Source organism: Patella vulgata, chromosome 2, assembly GCF_932274485.2.
Source record: "Patella vulgata chromosome 2, xgPatVulg1.2, whole genome shotgun sequence".
Classification (NCBI taxonomy): Eukaryota; Metazoa; Mollusca; class Gastropoda; family Patellidae; genus Patella; species Patella vulgata.
Window position 1 is genome coordinate 80,393,146 of NC_065880.2, and position 25,695 is coordinate 80,418,840.

At 36.1% G+C, this 25,695-nt stretch overlaps 1 protein-coding gene across 1 annotated transcript; it reads left to right on the forward strand.

Annotated features, from left to right (window-relative positions):
* On the forward strand, positions 1-25,152 carry LOC126812496 (ras-related protein rapA-like; the record flags this gene model as incomplete). Its single annotated transcript, XM_056098389.1, has 3 exons — positions 1-60; positions 229-382; positions 24,560-25,152. Coding segments are annotated over 3 exons (807 nt in total), but the record flags the coding sequence as incomplete, so codon positions are not given.
* Positions 25,153-25,695: the final 543 nt, after the last annotated feature.

Consider the following 25,695-nt stretch of genomic DNA (forward strand, 5'->3'; position numbering starts at 1 on the left):
GATCCAGATACGACGTATATAGCCATCGTCCGTAATCCCCCATATAGATTTCTCTCTGCTGCCTATTATTACGGAGTACTGTCGAAAAACAAAGTCAGTGAACCTGATGTTGAGACCGAACGTCTACGGCTGGAGAATCACCTACTCGAAAGGGCACGTGCCGGAAGCCATACCGCAGATGGTTTAAATCAGGCCACGGATTTCGGTGTCCACCCCAGAAATCAAAGTAAATCGTTCATGTCGAATTATCTTGACATTATTAAAAATGATTTCTCTCTAGTGTTAATCATGGAATATTTTGACGAATCCTTGGTTTTGATGCGACGATTATTCTGCTGGGAATTAAAAGACATAATTTATCTTAAATTAAATGTCAACAAACGTCATTCACCATTAACTTTAACGGAAGATTCGATAAAATTATTAAAATATTTACAGTTCGCCGAACAGATGATCTATGATTTATTTCTAGAAAGATTTTGGTACCAAATGCTCCATGAAGGTCCAGGTGTTTTCGATGAAGTTCAACATTTCAAAAATGTGCTTTCTAGAATTTCGAGATATTGTTATCGCGGGGTATTCTCTATTGATTTAGTCCTGGAAACATCCGAATGGAACAGTGCATTTTCTATCAGTGCAGACGATTGTCGAATGATGATGTCACGGGAAATTCCAATGAATAAAGAGCTGATAGCTAGACAATGGCGAAAATATTACAATTCCCTCAAGGAAAAAATATAACTTTTCCATCCGATGGTAAGGTGTATATATAAGGTGTATATTTTCATGTGGACGTATATTGTCGTCGCCCCAGTCCGTCCGTCCACAATTTGTTTGTGGACACTCTACAGGTAACAATTCTTATCCGATTTTGACGAAACTTGAAATATAGGTTTATCTCCAAAAGATCTCGGCTGCTTTCGATATTGGCATGTATCGGTTCGAAACTTCATGGATTATGACCCCTGTTTGTACCAAAAATCAGGTTTTTAGCTTGTGGACCCTAGAGAGGTCACCATTTTTATCCGATTTTGTTGAAACTTGAAATGTAAGTTTATAACCCAAAGATCTCGGTTCTTTTCGATATTCGAGCATATCGGACTTTAACTTCCTGAAGTATGGCCCCTGATTGTACGAAAAATCGCGCTTTTAACTTGTGGCCCCTATAGAGGTCATAATTATTATCCGATTTAAAAAAAAAACGTATTATTAGATCACCGTTACGCCCTAAGTACAGCTGAGTTTGAATTTCGTGAAAATCGGCCCAAAATTGACAGACAAAATGGCCGCCGTTCGTTCTCAAATAGCGTAAAAATATGGTATATCAAGGTTGTTGACCCTATAGAGGTCACAATTTTTATCCGATTTTGTTGAAACTTGACACGTAAGTTTATATCCCAAAGATCTCGGTTCCTGTCGATATTTGCGCATATCGGACCGTAACTTCTTGAATTGTGGCCCCTGATTGTACGAAAAATCGCGTTTTTAGCTTGTGGACCCTATAGAGGTCACAATTTTTATTTGTAAGTTTATAACACAAAGATCTCGGTTCCTTTCGATGTTTGCGCATATCGAATTGTAATTTCCTGAATTATGGCCCTTGATTGTAGGAAAAATCACTTTCTTTTTAGCTTGTTCTCTATCCATCTCTCGAAAATTTGGGCGTATCCTGCCTGGCAGCCGCTGGTTTATTTATGAATAACTTTGTTTTACACAGTTTTCGATGGTGATCTGAAATGAGCAAAACAAACACTGGAGAGACAGAGGACCCGACAAGGGACAACGTATAGTTCTATAATTGAAATGAAATGAAATGGGGTTTAACGTCCTACTGTTCTGCTCCTATACTGGGCTAATGAAGACGGGCATACGCCATACAGTGTGCTATGAGGGAAATTTTGCCCGGGCAGCGGCACTATCGCCTACTCTTATATCGAATTCCAACTGCTAAGGGATCTTTTACGTGCATTCCAATGTTTACACGGGACCTCGGTTTTTCGTCTCATCCGAAGGACTAGACAGCTGTCCTTGTCAGGCCCTCCGTCCTGCATCACTGACAAGGGGAAACCACGTCGGAAAATCGGGATGAACTTTCTCGGCCAATGCAGTTGTATAATTAAATACAGTTCCTTGAAATACTACAGCTTGTTGAAATTTAACCACAACTTTCAAATTTGAATGATACTTTTTGCCGTTGATGATTTGACTGTTCAGCCTATAAATCCACCCCCTTGTCAGTGGAACATGACAGAGGGCCTGATAAAGATAGCTGTCTAGGTCCCGTGTATCCCTTGGCAGTTGAAAATTCGATATAAGAGTAGGCCATGTTGTGCCGGGGAAAAATTTCCACGATGGCACACTGTATGGCGTATGCCCATCTTCATTTGCCCAGTCGGAGTAAAACAGTATTTCATTTTCTTTTCTATAAATTCAGTTATTTTTGCTATAACGCATGAATTGTACTGAGATTATTTCCAAATAAAATTGAACGAAATGACCTAGTTATCAGAAACTTTCTTCATAAATCAAGAACAGTTTTAGAACAATTATCACTTACACTTAATTACTCGGGATATACTTTATTCACAGCCAGCAACAAAATAAGTATGGTATATACCATAACTTCCCCAAATAGTTGTATTGATTCTACTGATGAAATGCTATTAAATATACATATGCAAGAGATAAATCTGCCTATTGCAGTTTTCAACAACATATATAGTAGAAATTCAATACAGCACGGCTGGCCCCCAAGTGATATGATTCTCCATTAAAGGAGCCAAGTCTTGAACTCAATATGATCCACAGTTTTCGACATTGCAGACACGACTTAATGGTCAATTTAAATTAACATTGATGATGTTATCTTATCGTGAAAAGTTGGGCTTCTGATATCCAATATTTACGACAAAATGAAAATGTTAAAATTGGCACACGATTCGTGAACCAGAATGCTCTCGAGCGCAATTCGTATGAAGCGACCCGATGAACGAGGCTAAATATATCCCATGTATGAGAATACTACCAGGGTACACTGGAATAACCAGATGCCAATAAAGCAATTCAATTCGGACTCTTCGCGTATTTCGCCGAACATAACTGATTATAAATTACAGTAAAACAGAAACGATTGAAGAAAAACAGAAAAATATGTAAGAAAAATTGCATCAATTTCTCAAGATGCCATGTACATTGTTTCGTGTGGCAAAATTAAAACTTCCAAACATTTGACTCTTGGAATGGCGATGAAAAGTATAACAGGAAGCAGAGAAGTAACTGGTATTTTAAATCGTTTTGGCCACTGTGCGAGCTACAACGGCATTGGAGAACTGGAGACGAATTAACATACAGTTCACAGGATGAACAGAGTATTGTTTCACATGCAATACAGAAGATATCATCATTGGTTACCTGTACTGCCTGGGATAATTACGGCAGATTGTATCGTATACAAGTTCCAGTACTGAAACAACTGACAATGATAACCCGTTTGTCGGAAAAGACGCTCATTTACTCGAATCCTTTTAAATCTGGAACCATATAGGAAGAAGCTTAGAATGATTAACAGTGGATTTAACCCAGAAGATCAATTATTCCTAGTAGCTGTGTAGATGGCAAACTTTTGGATGATATTACAAGTATTTATAGAAACTACTGATACACATATGTGGGTAGGATGGAATTCACTTGTGGTAAAAGATAACCTTCCTTAACAACAAACATGTTATCTTCCTCAAATCAATCCATCGCCAACCTTCCTCACTTTTGTTTTGGAAACAATGAAGAGATCCCAACAGGTTGGTGAAGAGTAAGGTAAGGCGTATATTTAATATCCCAGTTTGTGTTCATTTTGTATGTGTGGTGTATTCTGCTATATAAACACGTATTGGATCAACGCGGTTTTCCCTTGGCCTTAGTATTAAAAACCAGCGGCTGCCAGGCAGGATACGCCCACATTTTCGAGAGATGGATAGAGAACAAGCTAAGAAGAAAGTGATTTTTCCTACAATCAAGGGCCATAATTCAGGGAATTACAATTCGATATGCGCAAATATCGAAAGGAACCGAGATCTTTGTGTTATAAACTTACATTTCAAGTTTCAACAAAATCGGAGAAAAATTGTGACTTCTATAGGGTCCACAACCTTGATATACCATATTTTTACGCTACTTGAGAATGAACGGCGGCCATGTCGTCTGTCAATTTTGGGCCGATTTTCACGAAATTCGAACTCAGCCATCCTTAGGGTGTAACGGTGATATAATAATATGTTTTTTTAAATCGGATAAAAATTATGACCTCTATAGGGTCCACAAGCTAAAACGCGATTTTTCGTACAATCAGGGGCCATAATTCAGGACGTTACGGTCTGATATGCGTGAATATCAAAAGGAACCAAGATCTTTGGGTTATAAACTTACATTTCAAGTTTCAACAAAATCAGATAAAAATTGTGACCTTATAGGGTCCACAACCTTGATATACCATATTTTTACGCTATTTGAGAACGAACGGCGGCCATTTTGTCTGTCAATTTTGGGCCGATTTTCATGAAATTCGAACTCATTCATCCTTAGGGTGTAACGGTGATATAATAATACGGTTTTTGAAATCGGATAAAAAATTATGACCTCTATAGGGTCCACAAGCTAAAAACACGATTTTTCGTACAATCAGGGGCCATAATTCCGGAAGTTACGGTCTGATATGCGCGAATATCAAAAGGAACCGAGATTTTTGGGTTATAAACTTACATTTCAAGTTTCAACAAAATCAGATAAAAATTGTGACCTCTATAGGGTCCACAACCTTGATATACCATATTTTTACGCTATTTGAGAACGAACGGCGGCCATTTTGTCTGTCAATTTTGGGCCGATTTTCATGAAATTCGAACTCATTCATCCTTAGGGTGTAACGGTGATATAATAATACGTTTTTTTAAATTGGATAAAAATTATTACTTCTATAGGGTCCACAAGCTAAAACCACGATTTTTCGTACAATCAGGGGCCATAATTCAGGAAGTTACGGTCCAATATGCGCGAATATCTATAGGAACGTAGATCTTTGGGTTATAAACATACATTTCAAGTTTCAACAAAATCGAATAAAAATTGTGAACTCTATAGTGTCCACAAGCTAAAAACGTGATTTTTCGTACAAACAGGGGCCATAATCCATGAAGTTTCGATCCGATACATGCCAATATCGAAAGCAGCCGAGATATTTTGGAGATAAACCTATATTTCAAGTTTCGTCAAAATCGGATAAGAATTGTGACCTGTAGAGTGTCCTCAAACAATTGTGGACGGACGTCCAGACGTCCGGACGTGTCCGGACGGACAGGGGCGACGGCATAATACGTCCACATGAAAATGTGGGCGTATAAAAACACAACATGATATAATTAAACGGTTTTTTAAATCGGATAAATATTATGACCTCTATAGGGTCCACAAGCTAAAAACGTGATTTTTTGTACAATCAGGGGCCATAATTCAGGAAGTTACAGTCCGATATGCACGAATATCGAAAGGAACCGAGATCTTTGGGTTATCAGCTTACATTTCAAGTTTCAACAAAATCGGATAAAAATTGTGAACTCTATAGTGTCCACAAGCTAAAAACGTGATTTTTCGTACAAACAGGGGCCATAATCCATGAAGTTTCGATCCGATACATGCCAATATCGAAAGCAGCCGAGATATTTTGGAGATAAACCTATATTTCAAGTTTCGTCAAAATCGGATAAGAATTGTGACCTGTAGAGTGTCCTCAAACAATTGTGGACGGACGTCCAAACGTGTCCGGACGGACAGGGGCGACGGCATAATACGTCCACATGAAAATGTGGGCGTATAAAAACACAACATGAACTACATATTGATGTCCAAAGTGTAGTCAAAGATTTTGAGAGATGTGATAGGGATCGATAGTGTCACAAGTTATTCTTGGCGTTCATATCCAGTATAGTAGTGTCAAACCGAATTATAGTCTTACATATTGCGATTTCTTGGGATCCGAAATACGGGTTACATGGACATTCTAGACAGAGAAAAAATTATATGCACACAAGAGAAATTAATTACGTAAATAAATATAACTATGTGAAAGAGAAAAAAAACGCCCGTGTTTTATAAATGACAGTGTAGCACACAACAGAACTGCGGCACAAGGAAATCATGAACTCCTTGCATTATGTAAAACACGTTTGAGAAATCAGCCATTTGTCGCTTATTGAAAACACAGCTATGGGTGATCGGGATCTCTTCGGGCAATTATAGGATCATTCGTTCCGGTGACAGCCTTCCTTGTTCTTGTTTTTAAAATTTAATCGTAACTAATAATGAATGATTTCATCGTTTTATTCAGTGGGTTCGACAAGGTCGAATTCGTCCCATGAATGTAAAATAAGTGAAACATATTCGCCAAGGGAGATAAATATTAAACGTATACTAGTTCTACGTACTCATTTAAATGGCAACATTAACCAAACGATCTTTGACCTGCTGGGGACTAATAAAATGGGTTCGTCTGTCGGTCTGTCACACTTTTTGGAACACAATAACTATCCGTCTAATTCAGCCAGAATGTTCAAACTTGGTGTAGGTGTTTATTATCTCAATGCAAGATGGGCATTTTCTGATTTAGGTCAGCAGAGATTGTTTGATGCTTTGGGATACCATAACTTTAGTTCTAATTAAGTGGGAGTGATGGAATTTGGTGTATAATTTTATTACATCAATACATTGACTAAGTTCGATAATGAGCATTTTCTGCATAGGGTAAGGAGATAAGCAATTTGATTGGTCAAGACTTTGGAACATAAAAACTCTGCTTTTAATTGAGGTAGAATGTTTAAACTTCATGTAGATGTTAATTACTGAGATCAACGATTAACATTTCGAGCTAAAGCTAACCAGAGCTAGGCAATTTCATTGTTCGATGCTTTGGGACAAGATAACTTTGATTCTATCTGATAGAGTGATAAAACCTAGTGTTCAGTTGATAATCAGTTTGATTGCTTGATACTTTTGAAAAAAATAATGTGAGATTATGTGTCATCTTTTTATTTTGAGATTTCGGCGGGGGACATCAGCCTCACTGTTGGCTTGTTTAAAACAAAATCAATAGCCTCTCTTTCGTTCACAAAGTTGAAAAGTGGGGTGGTAACTCCGGAACGAAAGATGCTTACTGCCACAGCTCATGACATTCCCCATTGACTCCAACGTAAATTATCGTACCTTTGACTGGCTGTAACATTTCCTGAAATTTTCGCGTGGTTTACCGCTTTCTACCAGAGATGGGGAAATATATGACAACCTCATGTCCAAAAGCATGTATGAGGTTCTGGTTCGGTGGATTTCGAGAAATGTTTTTGGAGAAATGTTATTGAAGAAATGTTTTTGGAGAAATGTTTTGCAAGATTTGTATTTGGAGATTTGTATTTAGAAAATTTTTGTTCGAAATTTGTTTTTCGTTGTATTCCTCTGATGAAATGTAAAGGTAGGCTATTTTTTGATTTTCACATCACAGGCAGTAGGCCTACTACGTGTCGAGCATATCTAATTCGATAATTAAGTGATAGTAACACATCTATTTAATAAGTTGGACATGATCTATAACCTTTTCAGTTAGATTTTAACCAAAATACTGCAATATGGCAGTTACAATTAAATATCCGAGTTTTGTATTTTGGCCTATACGAAAATGGAAAACTCGGAAAGTGGCAAAAAGATATCAAAATAAAATATTTTTCATTGGATAATTATGATTATTATACAGCGGATTTCTCCTTAACGGGAATAACTTGATATTTAGTGTAGCCCACTCAAGTTTTTGTTGCATGGAGACAGACATCACAGGCAGTAGGCCTACTACGTGTCGAGAATATCTAATTGGATAATTAAGCGATAGTAACACATCTATTTAATAAAAAGTAACCTTTCTTTTCATGTAAGAAATGACCTGCGCCTAAACGATTTAGAAATAATTTTTGTCAGTATTAGTAATTCTAAGAGTACGTTTCAATTAGGAGTTCTATATCGTCCACCAAACACGCCAATTTCCTTTTGGGATTCATTTTATGAATTGATATTAACAGGGGGTTTTAATATTAATGTTTTATCTATTTCCAGTAATGCCAAAAAACTAGACGTAATATTACAACGCTTTGATCTAGTAAATCTCATATATGAACCAACTAACTTTACAACCCATCCCGGAACTTGCATAGATCTGTTTATTACAAATAAAAGGAATCTTATTTCTAAATATACAGTATTGCACCCTATATGTAATACTCATTCGTTAATAACTGTAGAAATTAACTTTAACACCTATAAACAATTATCATATAGACGGAAAATCAAAAATTACAACCAGGCTAATTTTGAAGGTCTATGTAACTCTCTCAAACAAATAGAATGGTTAACAACGGTTTTTAAGAGTAAGGATATAAACAAATTATATAATGATTTTAAAAATGTCCTTGACGAAAACACATCAAAATTCATTCCTAGTAAAGTAGTCACAATTAGACCCAATGATAAACCTTTTATGAACAACTGCATCCGCCTAAAAATTCGACAAAGAAACCGAGCCCATAAGCGTGCCAAAAAGTCAAATAACCCAAACCATTGGTTAAAGTTCCGTAAAATTAGAAATGAGGTAATTTCACTCATACGTCAAGCGAAAGATGATTTTAAATCAAAAATCACTAATAAAATAAATAATCACAAAGTCACATCAAATCAGTGGTGGAAATTAGTAAAATCAGTTGTGAAAATGGAAAAAGTAAACAGTAATAATCAAACCCCAATTAACATCAATGGCAAAATTTATTATCATCCACTTGATAAGGCGACGGTATTAAATTCATACTTTACATCTGTTTCAAAATTAGATACCTCACATGAATTACCTCCCTTTGATGCACGCTCTGACATCACAATGAATGATTTTATCGTAACTGAACAAGACGTCAAAGATCAATTAAAAATACTCGACTCTTCAAAGCCACCAGGACCAGATGAAATCAGCCCAATAATTCTAAAAAACATAATTCCATTAACTCGTCTATTTAACCTGTGCCTTATAACTAAACAACTTCCAGACATATGGAAAACTTCACATGTCATAGCCGCCTTTAAAGGGAAGGGTGATCCACAATTACCAGAAAATTATCGCCCCATTTCCTTAACGTGCACAATTTGTAAGATTTTTGAAAAAATTATCCTAAAACACCTGTACAACTTTATTAAAAAATATGATTTATTATCTAAACATCAGTCAGGATTTCAAAAAAATGATTCAACAATAAACCAACTTCTTGAGATATATAATATAATTATAAGTAATCTAGATAAAGGGAAAGAGCTTAGCTTTGTATTCTGTGATATTTCTAAAGCGTTTGACAAAGTCTGGCACATGGGAATTATATATAAGCTGCGACAGTATGGTGTTAATCTAAACCTATGTGATTGGATATACAATTATTTAACAAATCGTAAACAATGTGTTGTCTTTGAAGGTTTTCAATCACCTTATTTGTCAGTTGAATCCGGGGTTCCCCAGGGATCAATACTCGGTCCGTTTCTATTCTTAATATACATAAATGATATCTCAGACAATCTAGATAACAATGTACGATTTTTTGCTGACGATACGTCCTTAATTGCAATTATTAATGGTAACCCTTTAGAATCTGCCAATTCAATCAATAGTGATCTGAGGCTAATATCAACGTGGGCAAATAAATGGCAAATAAAATTTAACCCAAATAAAACTAAAAACTTAATATTCACACGTAAAAAAACTAATCATCCTAATCTTATGTTTGAAAACAAAATTATTGATAAAGTTTCCTCACACTGCCACCTGGGACTAACATTTCATCTAAACGGAACATGGTCAGAACATATTTCTAAAATTCACAAAAAAGCTTGCAATAGACTCAACATAATACGCCAATTAAAATTTAAATTAAACAGATCTACGTTATGTACGATATTTACGTCATTTATACGTCCTCTTTTGGAGTATGGGGATTGTATATGGGATAATTGTAGTATTAAAGATTCGGAATTACTTGAGAATATCCAACTAGAAGCAGGGAGAATCATAACTGGTCTGCGCCGAAATTCCCACAGAAAACATGTTTATGACGAATTAGGGTGGGAACCACTGTTCAAACGCCGTCAAAAGCATAAACTCGTCTATTTTTATAAAATCCTTAATTGCTATAGTCCCCAGTATCTATCCGATATTCTAATGGAAATACAACCCGAAACAAATTATTACAATCTTAGAAACCATAAATTGAAAATACCACAATGTAAAACGTCTTCTTATATAAAAAGTTTTTTCCCAAACACAATAAAACTATGGAATAGTCTTCCTACGCATGTGCAGTTATCACCGTCTCTCAATACTTTTAAGTCTAGTCTCCTGAGTCAGTATCCTATACATAAAAAACCTAGTTACTTTCATTATGGAAACCGTAAGGAAAATATCATTCACTGTCAGTTAAGAAATAAATCTAGTAATCTCAATAATCATCTTTTCCACCACTACCTATCTGAATCAAAAAAATGTCCAAAATGCAATTCTTCGGATGAAGATAATTTCCACTTTTTCTTCTCTTGTCCATCTTATTCAGCTATCAGAATCGAACTATTCAATTCATTAAAGGTATTCACAGAAACTATTAATCTAGATCTAATTTTAAATGGCTCTACAAATCTTTCGAACACCTCCAATATCTTGATTTTTGAAGCAGTCCATTATTTTATTAAAAGTACTCAAAGGTTTTGATTCGCTTTTACATAATATTGTTGTATAATATCAAAATATTGCATCGTATATATCATTTCCACATGAAACTGTATATATGTTCGGTTTTACAATTTATTATATTTAATTTTATTTTTATGTATATGTCATATTTATCGTTTATTATTTTCTGTATCCCTGGGAAAGAACTTGTATAGGCTTTGCCTGTTGTTCAATCCTTTTCAAACGAATAAAATATTGTTTAAACTAAACTATTTAATAATTTGGACATGATCTATAACCTTGTCAGTTAGATTTTAACCAAAATACTGCAATATGGCAGTTATAATTAAATATCCGATTTTTCCGAGTTTTGAATTTTGGCCTATACGAATTTACAAAACTCGGGAAGTGGCAAAAAGATATCAAAATAAAATATTTTTCATTAGATAATTATGATTATTATACAGCGGATGTCTCCTTATCGGGAATAACTTGTTATTTAGTGTAGCCCACTCAAGTTTTTGTTGCATGGAGACAGGCAGTAGGCCTACTACGTGTCGAGAATATCTAATTGGATAATTAAGTGATAGTAACACATCTATTTAATAATTTGGACATGATCTATAACCTTATCAGTTAGATTTTAACCAAAATAATGCAATATGGCAGTTATAATTCAATATCCGAGTTTTGTATTTTGGCCTATACGAAAATACAAAACTCGGAAAGTGGCAAAAAGATATCAAAATAAACTATTTTTCATTGTATAATTATGATACGGGAATTAACGGGAATAACTTGATATTTAGTGTAGCCCACTCAAGTTTTTGTTGCGTCGAGACAGACATCATAATTGAACCGACTCTAGGCTTGGCCAAAACATCCGGTACTGTACTATGATATGGTTGTCATCGAACATGTAGTTTTAAATCACAAATTTCGGAGAACTTTTGAAGAGGTGTTGAGGTAACAAAAGAATTCGTGGTGTTAAACTATGGTGGCTGAAAGCGTCCATTTAGATCGGCGGGTTTCTTGATACAGCGCGAGAGTCGCCGTTGAGCCAGCACGACGAAAGAGGTACTAGCTTAACGGCGACCCGTGACTTTCACAACACGAGAGTCGCCGTTAAGCCACGCGACGAAAAAATCGGCGACTTTTTCGTCGCTCTGGCTTAACGGCGACTCTCGCCTCGGAAGTTTATAGTTAGTTACATGCGCAATGACTACATTTTACTTCTTGTTTATAAAAATCAGAATGGAGGAGATTTTGGATGAGTTTGGGCTGTCGACCTATATCAACATTTTCAGTGACACTAGGGCAAACTAAAATTTATGAGTGTTACAGACACGTGTACTTTCAAAACATGTTTAGTTACACTGGAATTAGATTTAATATGTACACGTCTTTATATCACTAAATATTTCCCCATTGATTTAATGTTAATTCTCGTATCTTAGACCGGCTCTAACCTAATAAAACACTAATTTTACTTTTCTTTTAATTGAATACAACGAATGTGTACTGAGTTGACTATGGATTAAAACATTTTGTCTAGAGCCATTCTTTGTGCGACATTTTTCTGGCATCGATTATTATTTGTGAATGCAACTGCAACAGTCTGATTGGATGGTTGGAATTCAGAATGGGATTTTGGTTACAAAACCATTGGATACTTTTGGAGCTGCTCTCTCGGGCTAGGATAGCAGAAAACGCATTTGCGGTGGTTAAATTTTCTCTGGGAGGGTGAGCCCCCCATAACCCGCGACGATTGATTGGTTGTTTGGAATTCGGGTCAGCCAGGTAGGCTATATTGGACCGAATTGAAGTTGCTGTATTCACAGGCTGGAATAACAGGAAAAAGCGTTTGCGGCAGTTTTTTTCCCAACGGTTGATCTTTTGATTGGAATTAGAGTCAGCCATTGTCATTAGGCTATATTAGACCACATTGAAGTTGTTTGTTCACGGGCTGAAATAGCAGGAAAACGTCAGATATTCCAAAATTTTCTTGGGGGGGGGGGGGCATACAAGGTAAGCTCCGCTTCTTCGCCTCTCGAGGAAGACCGACACCGAAATTTTTTTGGGCATTTCGGGTTCTGCCCCCCTAACTGTCATCGAGCCCGTACGCCTATGATAATTATGAAACAGTCAATGCGCGTCTTTTTGGTTATATTTCAGTTCTACAAAAATGAGTTGTTACTGGATTTATAATAACTGAAACGTTTTGTAACCACCATGTTACAAATGGCAAATGCATAAGGATACTAAACACGAATGGCATAGCAATAATGGCACATCCTCCTATTAAATTTGACACAAAACCGGAGGCCAAATTCGCAGTGCCCTAAAATGATTAGAATCCGAGTCTTGTGACCAATACCGTAATTTTATTTTAATCATACACGTCTGGTTAAACGAGACTAGGGAAAATAATTTCGTTCAATTAATTTCCAGTCTCAAATTTTTTCTGCGTATTTAGAGCTAGCAACAATGTCTAAAGTAACTAAAGCGCCCACTAACAACAGAGTTTTACGGTTAAATAAAAGTAACTATCACAATCTTGCAGTGTCGGTATGTTGCCACGAGAGTGGATTTAAAAGATAGAAAAAGGGCGAAACTACATGAGTTGACTCTGAAACGAGAACCGTTACAATATATACGTCATTGGTTATAATCAACTAACTTAGAAATTAAATCGCCGAGTTTTAGCCAAAATTTTAATCTAGTTCTTAACTTCTTATTTTTAAAAGTCCAACGAGTAAAGAATAACTTTTTTTACATGGCTTCATTGATAAATAAGTGAATGAATATTGTCACGTGAATGTCTATTTTGGGCGACTGTTTGCTGCTTACAGTGCAAGAGCGAGCCCGTGAGAGCACTTTTCTCATGATCGAAGTTTTGATCCGCGTGACAACATGCTGTTAAAACAGGTCAGTTTATATAGTACAGATAATAGAAGCTGTGGGCCACTCTACTACTGACTACAAGCTGCCAAGTTATATATTATTTCATTTTTGCCACTAACTTTTAAATGTGTTAATAGACCCCAAATACGCCACTGAATATACATTAGTATACTGTAGTCTTAGTCTAATTAAAAATAAAAGGATACACATGGTAATTAAGTGTGTTGTATTAATTTAGTTGGCCTATATCGTATATTGGTGTCTTGCGTATTAGACCTACTTGTAGTCTTGTACATACTTCTAAGGTATGGTCAATGTAATGATAAATGCTGTTCCGCAAGCACAGTAACAGGTCCGTAACCAGGGTGTGGCAAAGAGCCTGCCCCGTCCCGGGAAAAATATTTTCCCCTAAAGAAAAAGTTGCTGACCAAAGTTCTAAAATATCTACCGAAGAAAACCTTCCCTCTGTACCCCCTTAAAAATTTTACAACGCCATCAATGACCTGCACTAAACTACTGGGCAAATGTTTGCTCTGCAAACCCTCAGGCATTACAATAAGGAAATTGTAATGTTTGTATAATATAGTGTAAATAAAACAATGTTAATAATTTTAGGTATTTTTATTATTCTAATTCCAAAAGTTACATCCATGCCGAATATTAGCTTTGCAAAATGGACTTGAAAAATTTGGACCTGTCCGTTCGTTCTGACATTGTGACGAAAACGAAAACCCGGAGCTGGGAATTCCGAGATGTCCGAGTTTTCGATCTCACCCCGTTAAGGCGGGTTCCTTTTGTACATTTTACAACCCTTACACACCATATCGAATAAAAAATAGTTTATTTTGATACCTTTTTGCCACTTTCCGAGTTTTGTATTTTCGTATAGGCCAAAATACAAAACTCGGATATTTAATTATAACTGCCATATTGCAGTATTTTGGTTAAAATCTAACTGAAAAGGTTATAGATCATGTCCAAATTATTAAATAGATGTGTTACTATCACTTAATTATCCAATTAGATATTCTCGACACGTAGTAGGCCTACTGCCTGTGAAGTCTGTGTCGATGCAACAAAAACTTGAGTGGGCTACACTAAATATCAAGTTATTCCCGTTAAGGAGACATCCGCTGTATCATAAGCATAATTATCCAATGAAAAATAGTTTATTTTGATATCTTTTTGCCACTTTCCGAGTTTTCTATTTTCGTATAGGCCAAAAGACAAAACTCGGATATTTAATTATAACTGCCATATTGCATTATTTTGGTTAAAATCTAACTGATAAGGTTATAGATCATGTCCAAATTATTAAATAGATGTGTTACTATCACTTAATTATCCAATTAGATATTCTCGACACGTAGTAGGCCTACTGCCTGTGATGTCTGTCTCGATGCCACAAAAACATGAGTGCGCTGCACTAAATAACAAGTTATTCCCGTTAAGGAGACATCCGCTGTATAATAATCATAATTATCCAATGAAAAATAGTTTATTTTGATATCTTTTTGCCACTTTCCGAGTTTTGTATTTTCGTATAGGCCAAAATACAAAACTCGGATATTTAATTATAACTGCCATATTGCAGTATTTTGGTTAAAATCTAACTGAAAAGGTTATAGATATGTCCAACTTATTAAATAGATGTGTTACTGTTTTAACCATTTCATCTTTTGGATGTGCGAGTTTTCGATCTCACCCAAGTTATCCCCGTAAAGGCGAGTTGAGTTCCTTTGTACATATTACAACCCTTATACACCATATCCAATGAAAGATATTTTATTTTGATACCTTTTGACCACTTTCCGAGTTTTGAGTTTTCGTATAGGCCAAAATACAAAACTCGGATATTTAATTATAACTGCCATATTGCAGTATTTTGGTTAAAATCTAACTGAAAAGGTTATAGATCATGTCCAACTTATTAAAACTCGGAATATTCGATAATAAATGCCATATTGCATTATTTTGGTTAAAATATAACTGAAAAGTTACAGATTATGTCCAACTTATTAAATAGATGTATTACTACAACTACTTTCGCCAATTTAAAAAAAATAATATTTTTGATAATTTTCCAACTTTTTCTCTTTCCGAGTTTTATGATTTGACTCGATTGAAAACACAAAACTCGGAAAAGTCGGAAAAAATTGTCCGACTTTTTTGTTTGAATAGAAAACTCGGAAAATATTTTCCGACTTTTCAGTTTGAAACAAAAACTCGGACAATTTTTTCCGAGTTTTCCGTTTTCAATCCAGCCAATTCATAAAACTCGGAGAGGGGAAAAGTCGGAAAATATTTTCCGAGTTTTGTACCTGACCCTATAATTGTGTCTATTTATTTCAGTAAGTTTTTCCGAAACATCCAGTGATTTTGCGTCTCAGACATACTATTTGTTTTGGTATGTACTTCTCTGGACTCGATTGGGTCCTCTGTCAATTTCATTTATGGTTATTGTTCCTTTACTGCTTCTACTTCTTGATGATGTACCATTCACGATCTGGACATCGTCCACCAACTGAGAACGTGCATACGTTTACTAAATATGACTTTGGAGTGTAGCGGGGTGTAGCTCAGTGTACTATCATTTCGGGTTTAACACTATAGGGTTATTTTAGGTCTAAGAAAAGTGTTCTGTTTAATATAGAAATCTTTACCTATATGAAGTGTGACAAAAACTAGGGTAATGAAGTAGCTTACATTACTCTGCTATCTTAGTCTAACTCACAGACACCTATGTCAGTACCCATTTCTGGAAAGTAGGCTACTATCGTCCAGTCATCTCGTGCACGGATTAGTCCAATTAAATATAATAATGTTGACGTTAAACGGTGCCTATATGAAACGCTTACCCAAAAATTGTAATTGTCCCGCCCTAATAGATGACGCATTACATTTTCTATATAGGAAAGAGCGGGTTTGATTTACCCTCAGACAATCATTCGGAGCCCAAAGGATCACCATACCTACAGCCACATCGGCTTAGAGGCTAGGGTGAACACATCATCCTAGTGCCAACGTTATGTAGAACTATCAAGAAGTATGTGGCTCTTGCCACGTTTAAGCCGTTAGGTCTGAGTTAGAAAGGATATTAAACTCAGACCGTGGATAATTTAATAACTCAAAAAGTAACTATCATAGATATTGTAGTTTTGTGTACGTAACCTTTGCAGTTTGCTGTATTTGTTAGATAAACTTAGTAACAACATAAACGGTGTTCCAGAGTCAATTAATTGATGATTGAAATAATTCATCCAACAACGTGAAGTCGAAGCAAGGTCCTAGACCATCATCTGTCCCCATAGTGTCACATCTAATTCCTTTTTGGTGCCGCGACACAGGATAGTGGCCCTACTTGATTTGTCAATACCGGCGCATACCGGCTGACCACAGTTGGGCAGTTTTTTGCGCGAGGTCACTTGATTTCACCGGAAGTCGACAAAAGTTCGGCTGCGGCGTACGCCGAATGCGCCGCCTTGGCGGCAGGGGCGAACATCGGCGCAAGATGGTGAACATGTCCACGAGATAAAATCCATGTTATTTAGGAATGCCATAAAACACTAATTTTAAAGCGTTAAAAGTAAACCAAAAGTTCATATGTCATTTATTTTTTCTCAGTAATATTACTAATAATAATTTTCTGCTTATTTTGCGGGCACTTTCAAGTCATACTTTCAAAAATACTGTTTTTGATTAAAACATGTCATGTTTAATATTATAACATTATCCGACGCCATATTGTTTATCAGCCGGGTCACTTGATTTGCTTCGATACGGTAACCTGACCGGCGTACGCCATAGTAGAAACCGGCTCACCTATCGGCGGACAAATCAAGCAGACCAATTGTCACATCTAATTCCTTTTTGGTTCCGGGACACAGGATAGTGTCACATCTAATTCCTTTTTGGTGCCGATGACTTACGGATTTCGACCCTGGAGGAAATCCTTGCAAGAAGTAGTTTCCAGTCGTTTTTAGGTAGGTATTTCCTAATAAACAGACCATCGAAAGCCAAAAAGACCAAGGGGTAGATTTAATGGAATTTTAGAGCTTAGGGATTTGTAAAAAAAATAATGGCTAAAAAGGACGATAAAAAGTTAAAATAATTAAATTAAGAAAATTCAAGGAAATAGGGAAAAAAATAAGGTTTGGGTTTAAACATGGGTAATTTTCTATAAACGTAGGAATAAATAAGAATCCTAAAATTGAAACGGTAAAGCAATGTAAAATAAAATAAATTGTTGTGTACGGTCTAGGCAGGAAGAAAGTTCGGAAATGGAGGGTTTGCGCATTTGCCGCAAAACTCCATAAGAATTATTCAGGCATAGATCGTAATAACATTTCGAAAAGTCTTAGGGAGATTAAAGACGTGTTTTTGTAAATGCCCAAGGAAAATTAAAAACTGAATGGCCCTTTGTAAATTCGCGAGTTGCGTGTGGGTCGGTATAAGGTTTTAAATAAATGGTTCAAAGTGAAACACGGTTTCCTGTAATAGCGAATGGCTTATAAGCAATGTGCCGGTTTCAAGATTTTCGTGTTGTGTTGTAAAAAAACAAAAAGTATAAAGTATGTCTAAAAGCGGGAAAACATACCATGGTAAAATGGGCAATTTAAAGTGTGATTCGAATGTGCGGTTAGCTGTCGAATAAAGTTTGAATTCCCTGATATGACATGCGTATTGTATACGTAAAACCATACTTAATGTCAAGTCAAGAACTTATTTGTAAATTGTTATTTGTTATATGTGTTAAATGTAAGGAAAATATAATAAATTACGGGTTATTGGTTGATTTGTAATTACAACCACAAATATAATTTATAGAAGAAATAAATTCAGAAATCAAAAACATTTAAGATGTTTATTTGGTGTATCTGTATCGCATTTAGAAAAAGGGTCATGTACCTGTCAAAATGTGATTTATGGAGCAGGTCGAAAGAGATGATAGTGCTCTATAGCTTCTTTACATTGAAGGTACACATCTCCATCCTATATTCTCAATGTTAACAGTGGATTTACAGCACAGGGGGATGTCTTAAACAATAACCAGATACCGTCGTGGTAATTAATTGGTTTGCTAATGAGGTAAAATGGTTCACTGTTCTCAGATAATACTAAGAGGTAAAGAACATTAGTAAAGTAATGAGTTTTTAATTTATAAATTACTTTAGGTGATAAGTACTAATTAATACTGCTAATTTTTATTAATGGGACAGATTACGTTCTTTTGTTCATAGTTTATTCAGTTAAAAGTAAATAGAAGTAAGGATTAATACAGGTGTATTCCCAATGAAGTAAATACAAATTTTATTTTAGATAAACTTAAGTGTAAAAATATGATTAAGATATAATCACATCCAATTAAAATACATGTTATAAATTAAGGGTAATGGAATTGAAATGTTAGTGGGCTGATTAAGCAAGTACACTGGTCATTTATGGGATTTATTGTACCCTATCTTAATGCACAGCAACGCTGAACCAGACGGGTATTCCAGTATGCAAGAAGATATGGTTTTGAAGCGGAGTTTGCAGAAGTGTTAACTTAAAGGATCACCAAATTTACAGTGCAAGAAACAGAACAATAGAAACAGGACATGAAATTATTTAGTGTTAGAAACAGTTAACTTATGACATTGAAACAGTGTTTTTTTATTGTGTTGGAACCCTATAACCAAGTATTTAAATTGACAGTGAAGCGTTGAAATGATGTTATTGTAGCATGTTTATCAGTGTAATGATATTTTAGAATTAGGACTTGAAATTATAATGGACATATTCAGAGCTTTAAAGTATTGATATTGTATTGTATTTAATGCATGTTAGATAACAGCGTTAATTAAGCAACATTGCTTTTTAACGCATTGCAAGGGGGCGCATTGTAACACTATAGGGTTATTTTGGGTCTAAGAAAAGTGTTCTGTTTAATATATAAATCTTTACCTACATGATGTGTGACAAAAACTAGGGTAATGAAGTAGCTTGCATTACTCTGCTACTATCTTAGTCTAACTCACAGACACTTATGTCAGTACCCATTTCTGGAAAGTAGGCTACTATCATCCAGTCATCTCGGGCACGGATTAGTCCAATTAAATAGAACAATGTTGACGTTAAACGGTGCCTATATGAAACACTTACCCAAAAATGGTAATTGTCCCGCCCTAATAGATGACGCATTACATTTTCTATATAGGAAAGAGCGGGTTTGATTTACCCTCAGACAATCATTCGGAGCCCAAAGGATCGCCATACCTATAGCCTCCTCGGCTTAGAGGCTAGGGTGAACACATCATCCTAGCGCGAACGTTATGTAGAACTATCAAGAAGTATGTGGCTCTTGCCACCTTTAAGCCGTTAGGTCTGGGTTAGAAAGGATATTAAACTCAGACCGTGGATAATTTAATAACCCAAAACGTAACTATCATAGATATTGTAGTTTCGTGTATGTAACCTTTGTAGTTTGCTGTATTCGTTAGATAAACTTAGTAACAACACAAACGGTGTTCCAGAGTCAATTAATTGATGATTGAAATAATTCATCCAACAACGTGAAGTCCAAGCAGGTCCTAGACGATTATCTGTCCCCATAGTATCACATGGGGATCTTTCACGTTCTCACAGTATATTCTGGGGATCTAAAAATAATATAGAGTTCCAAAAAAATTATATACGCTGATGAAGGTTCAAACGTTTATTATATTCTGGTGATCTAAATATAATATAGAGTTCCAAATAAATTATATACGCTGATGAAGGTTCAAGCGTTTATTAAAGACTGGTACAGTAAGAATACTGACCGTATGTCTTCTGTCGTATATAAAGCAAACCTTATCATCAGTTCAGAAGTTTACTTGGAACTAAATTAAACATGTTAAGGGGATTATAGATAAATTTACAAAGATTAACCCTTTGAATAAGAGATAGTCGCAAGACCATTTAAACATCCTAATAGGTTAAGTTAACATTTCACGGGTATTATTTAATAAATTGTGTACCATACGTGATACACGTATACTATATTATGTAAAATAATGTGACATACTGAACGGTGGTCAATTTGAAAGATGACGATGAGGGAGATTTGCTACTGCCATGTTAAATTTAAAAAATAATATTTTGAACAACAAAAATATCTATGCTATATATCACTTACTATAGAGCCCAGTTAGCGTGTTGAACCAACTATGTCACTTCCGGTTTTAATAAAAATTAATTTCTCGCTTACAAAAACTTTTTTGCTTGTCTACTGAGCGCCATGGAAAACGCATCACTTAGTTTTTCGTATAACAAAATGATCCTGTAAACATATCTTATTTATTTTGCTTCTTATTGTGAACAATATTCAAATGGGAACACATCAATAACAACACATTTGTACACTTATGGATGTTTAATCTGTAATCAAGGGCACAAAGTCAGAGGGGTCAAAACCAAAAGTACGACACAGATGTCAGTAGCGTGTGTGTCCTCCACGGGCCATCATCACGGTAGGCTACAGCTTTAACGCGATCCCTGCAAATGTGTAGGGCGGCCCGGTGATGAAATGTGAAGCCTCCCCACACCATTACACTTCCCCCACCCCATCGATTCGTTTCGAAGACGCAACAGTCTGCAAGACGTTCCCCAAGACGTCTCCACACACGTTGACGGCCATCGGCGTGATAAAGATGAAAGCGACTCTCATCACTGAAGAGCACACTTTGCCAGTCTACTCTTCTCCATGTCTGGTGTCCTTGAGCCCATATCAAACGCCGCTGACGGTGATGATCCCTGAGGATAGCTCCAACATAAGGTCGTCGTGCACGGTGTCCTACTTCGCTTAGACGACGTCTTACGGTGTTGGCATTTACTGGTCCTTGTCTTCCGACGACTGCTGCACCTGTTCGAGTCGCTGGGCGGAATCTGTCACAGTTCATGTACTGCACATTAAGTTGAAAACATGCTTTTAAAGGGCTCACACACAATGCTGCAAGTGAATATCGGGTTTTTCATGTGCATCTCGTGCAATTTTTTTTTGTGCACACGGGCCGATATTTTTTGCGTTTGGGAGCATTGTGTGAAACAATAGTTCATAGTATTGCATAATATTATACATACAAATCCACCTAGTAATAAAATATTTGGGGAAAAAAGTGATGCGTTTTCCATGGCGCTCAGTATATTTAAGATTTATGGAAACCTTGTTAAAAATCGTTGGTCTTCCCCTTTAATTGTCATTTCCATGTAGAATCGTCTTTTGATGAGGTTGGTAGAGTACCTGGATTTGCTGCAGATCTAGATTACTAGAATGACCAACACAATATCATCTGTAAGAAAGATTCCGAATACAAAGCTAGCCGGGAGCATTATAGAATAGACACTTGTAACCAGCAAAATGTTGAAAGGAAAAGGCAAGGGGGTCCACAAGACCACTTGTGTCCGATAATGTAATACTCGTAGTTTCTTGTCAAATGATAAATGTTGCCACTGCCTCACTTCTGTTCTATTTGCAACATTATACCGGACATTAAAGAGCTGAGAATGTATAACATTCTCGACAGACAATTATGAACCAGTTCCTCACAAATGTTAGGGATATGGCGACGGGGTCCCGATATACCCTTGTATACGCACACGGGTTAAAAAAAGAAATGGGGTTTAACGTCCACTCGACACAAACTAGGTCATTTTGGGACTAACACATGGCTCAATATTATTTCAATAATTCACTTGCGCGTAGGGGTCTTTAGCAGTGGGAGGACCGGGAGAAAACCCATGAGGTAGGACAGGCGACCCTTCTCCTTGTCACGTACAGTTGACTCATGTATGTCAATGTATGATACAGTGCGCACATGCTATCCATTCGGCCATCCAACCCCCTGCAATGAAACTGAAACCTGTCATAATAAACCAATAAAGAGGTCACAGGCTCATTGTACGTTCACAATGTATTCATAATATACTGGTATAGACTGGGCATCTACACAATATACTAGTATGGACTGGACATCTACATAATATACCAGTATTGACCAGTGTGGACTGGGTATCTACATAATATACCAGTATGGACTGGACATCTACATAATATACCAGTATTGACCAGTGTGGACTGGGTATCTACATAATATACCAGTATGGTCCAGTGTGGACTGGACATCTACATAAAATATCAGTATGGATCAGCATGGACTGGACATCTACATAATATACTGGTATAGACTGGACATCTACACAATATACTAGTATGGACTGGACATCTACCTAATATACCAGTATGAACTGGACATCTACCTAATATACCAGTATGGGCTGGACATCTACACAATATACCAGTATGGACTGGACATTTACATAATATACCAGTATTGACAAGTGGGGACTGGGTATTTACATAATATACCAGTATGGACTGGGCATCTATATAATATACAAGTATGGATTGGGCATCTACATAATATACCAGTATGGACCTGGCATCTACATAATATACCATTACTACCCTTGTTGCCCGTATCATTAATTAATGAAGCCAGGTTTGTTGTTACAGTTTACAATTGCGTATACATATTCTTTGGGTTGTCGAAAGTCAGTGTTTTACCTATCAGCTATATTTTACTCATTCAGATGTAAATAACTTAATTAAATCAACCTGTCCATAATATCATGCATTATGTATTGGACGGTAAATTTGTAATAAACAACAACAAAATCGAAAGTCAGTTATCATCAAATCACATGCCATGGATCGTAAACGAAAAATTGAACAGCCTTCGTCAATGGTCGATAGAAGAATGTCAGAGTATTTTGGTATGTCACCACCAAAATGCTCCAAGTCTACAGATGATACTGACATGACCAGCTCTCGTCCATCTAATATTATTACATCCTTGAATGTTGAAGCGATACCAACTTCTACAATAGATCTGCATGTAAGCTACCTCAAACGTTCGCGACACAGACAAATTACGAAAAATAAAAATCTTAAAGGGGCATTATGGGAAATTAGATAAAGAACTGGCAGTTAAAATTAGATAACGTGAATAGAATATGCTGGAAATTTCAGTCAAATTGCTCCTCTCTGAACCGAGATATTAGCTTTTGAATGTTAGGCCTAGCCTCGATCATCATTACGTAAGTCGGTACAGTAAAAACATAGTCTTCAATGGAAATTTTCAGATATACGGATATTCATTAAAAACAAATACACTGTGTAATTTAATGTTACTAAGAAATGGAAAAGTGGTTAACCCAGATGTTGAAAAAAATTTCAAAAATGGGCTTCTGCAAAGCAGAGAAGAATTTTGTAAGTTTTAATATTAGATGTATATTGTATGTACTTATGTAAAAAAAAAAATATTGAAAAAATCTAATAGATAATTGTTCTTTATTTTGGTGGAGAAAATATATGGCTAATAAATTAAAATGAAAAATTGGCGGAAAAAAATGAAACCCAGAGTGAGCACTGCTGGGCATCTACATAATTAATATACCAGTGTTCGGTAGTGCAGTGTTCTCACATTCGTCTAACAAGTTGGTTGATTTTTATCGCTTACAGAAGTACATTTCTTTCGTAATGGAATTGTTTTCATTTTCATACGAAGTAAGTGGTTGTCATGGCAAAACATGATTCCAATGTGCTAATTTCAAAGAATCGTTTTTATTGGTTACCGGTTAGCGCGCACTTGCAAACTTGAACTATTCCAAAGGTATATAAGGCATGTCAACAAAAGATATGTAGTACACTTGATTGTACGACAACTTTTCTGAATAAGAACTTATTATTTGTATTCTCGATTGAGAGGAAACTCGCTAATACACTTACAGAGATGCTTAAGTCCACCAGATCAACGATTCTTCAACTATCTCAGAAATCCATTTCTGAAAAAGGAGGAACTGCACGGTTTAGAATCGCAGTGATGGGAGCAGCTGCGGTGGGTAAAAGTTGTATCATCTCACAATTTCTTTACGAGAGATTCGTCAGTGAATATAAAGAAACAGTTGAAGAACTACATAGTGGAGAGTGCAATGAGAACGGCAAGCAGCTTATTTTAGACATTTTAGATACTGCCGGTGCTCATTCGTTTCCTGCCATGAGAAAGTTAGCCATAGCCAAGAGCAATGCCTTCATACTGGTGTACTCGGTCAACGATGCTTCCTCCTTTGATGAAGTAAAAATCATGAGAGAACAGATTATTGCCGAGCGAGACGATGAAAATGTCCCAATTGTGATTGTGGCAAATAAAACAGACGTATTAGAAGACAAACGAATAATTAGTCGAGTAACGGCGGAACTGCTTGTGTCTGTGGAATGGGGAAACGGATATATCGAGGCCTCGGCCAAAGATAATATCAACATTGTTGGCATTTTTAAGGAAATTTTAAGACAATCAAAGGTACAATACTCTCTGAGTCCTGCTGTTAAGAGGAAGCGAATTTCAATACCAGCCATTCTGTTTAGCAAAAAGAATGCACCAACATAACGCAAGAGACCCACATGGTTGCTTATTTAATATGAAAACTTGAAATTTTCCCGGTGACTACAAAAATCTAGTGCTATATTCTGTGCTGTGTAACAGTACAAACAAACAGTGTCCAAAAACATTAGTTTTTTATGCAAATATGTGACTAAAGTAAACAATCATATCGTTAATTGCACAGGTTCAGGGCCATGAACAGGCTTTATGTGCGTGATATCCAGGAGTCTTATAAAATAATTCATAGTAAAGTTTTAAGTCAGACTTCCATTAGATTCCAGAGAGCTTCCATCTGAGTTCTTAGACAGCCGCCAGACTGGCTAAGGTGGAGAAATAGTTTTAGCTAGTATTGTTATATATTATGCTTGTATCCATATATGTATTCGGCTATGCTATATAAAATGTAGAAGCGAACTGTTGCATTGTTATTCCTGGTAAGACAACCGTCTTAAGAAACTGTAAGAAGTAAATACACAACGTGAAGCAGAAGTAAAGACAACTAGAGACAAATTCTAGACGATCACAAGGCTACCGAAATATGTAGTAAGA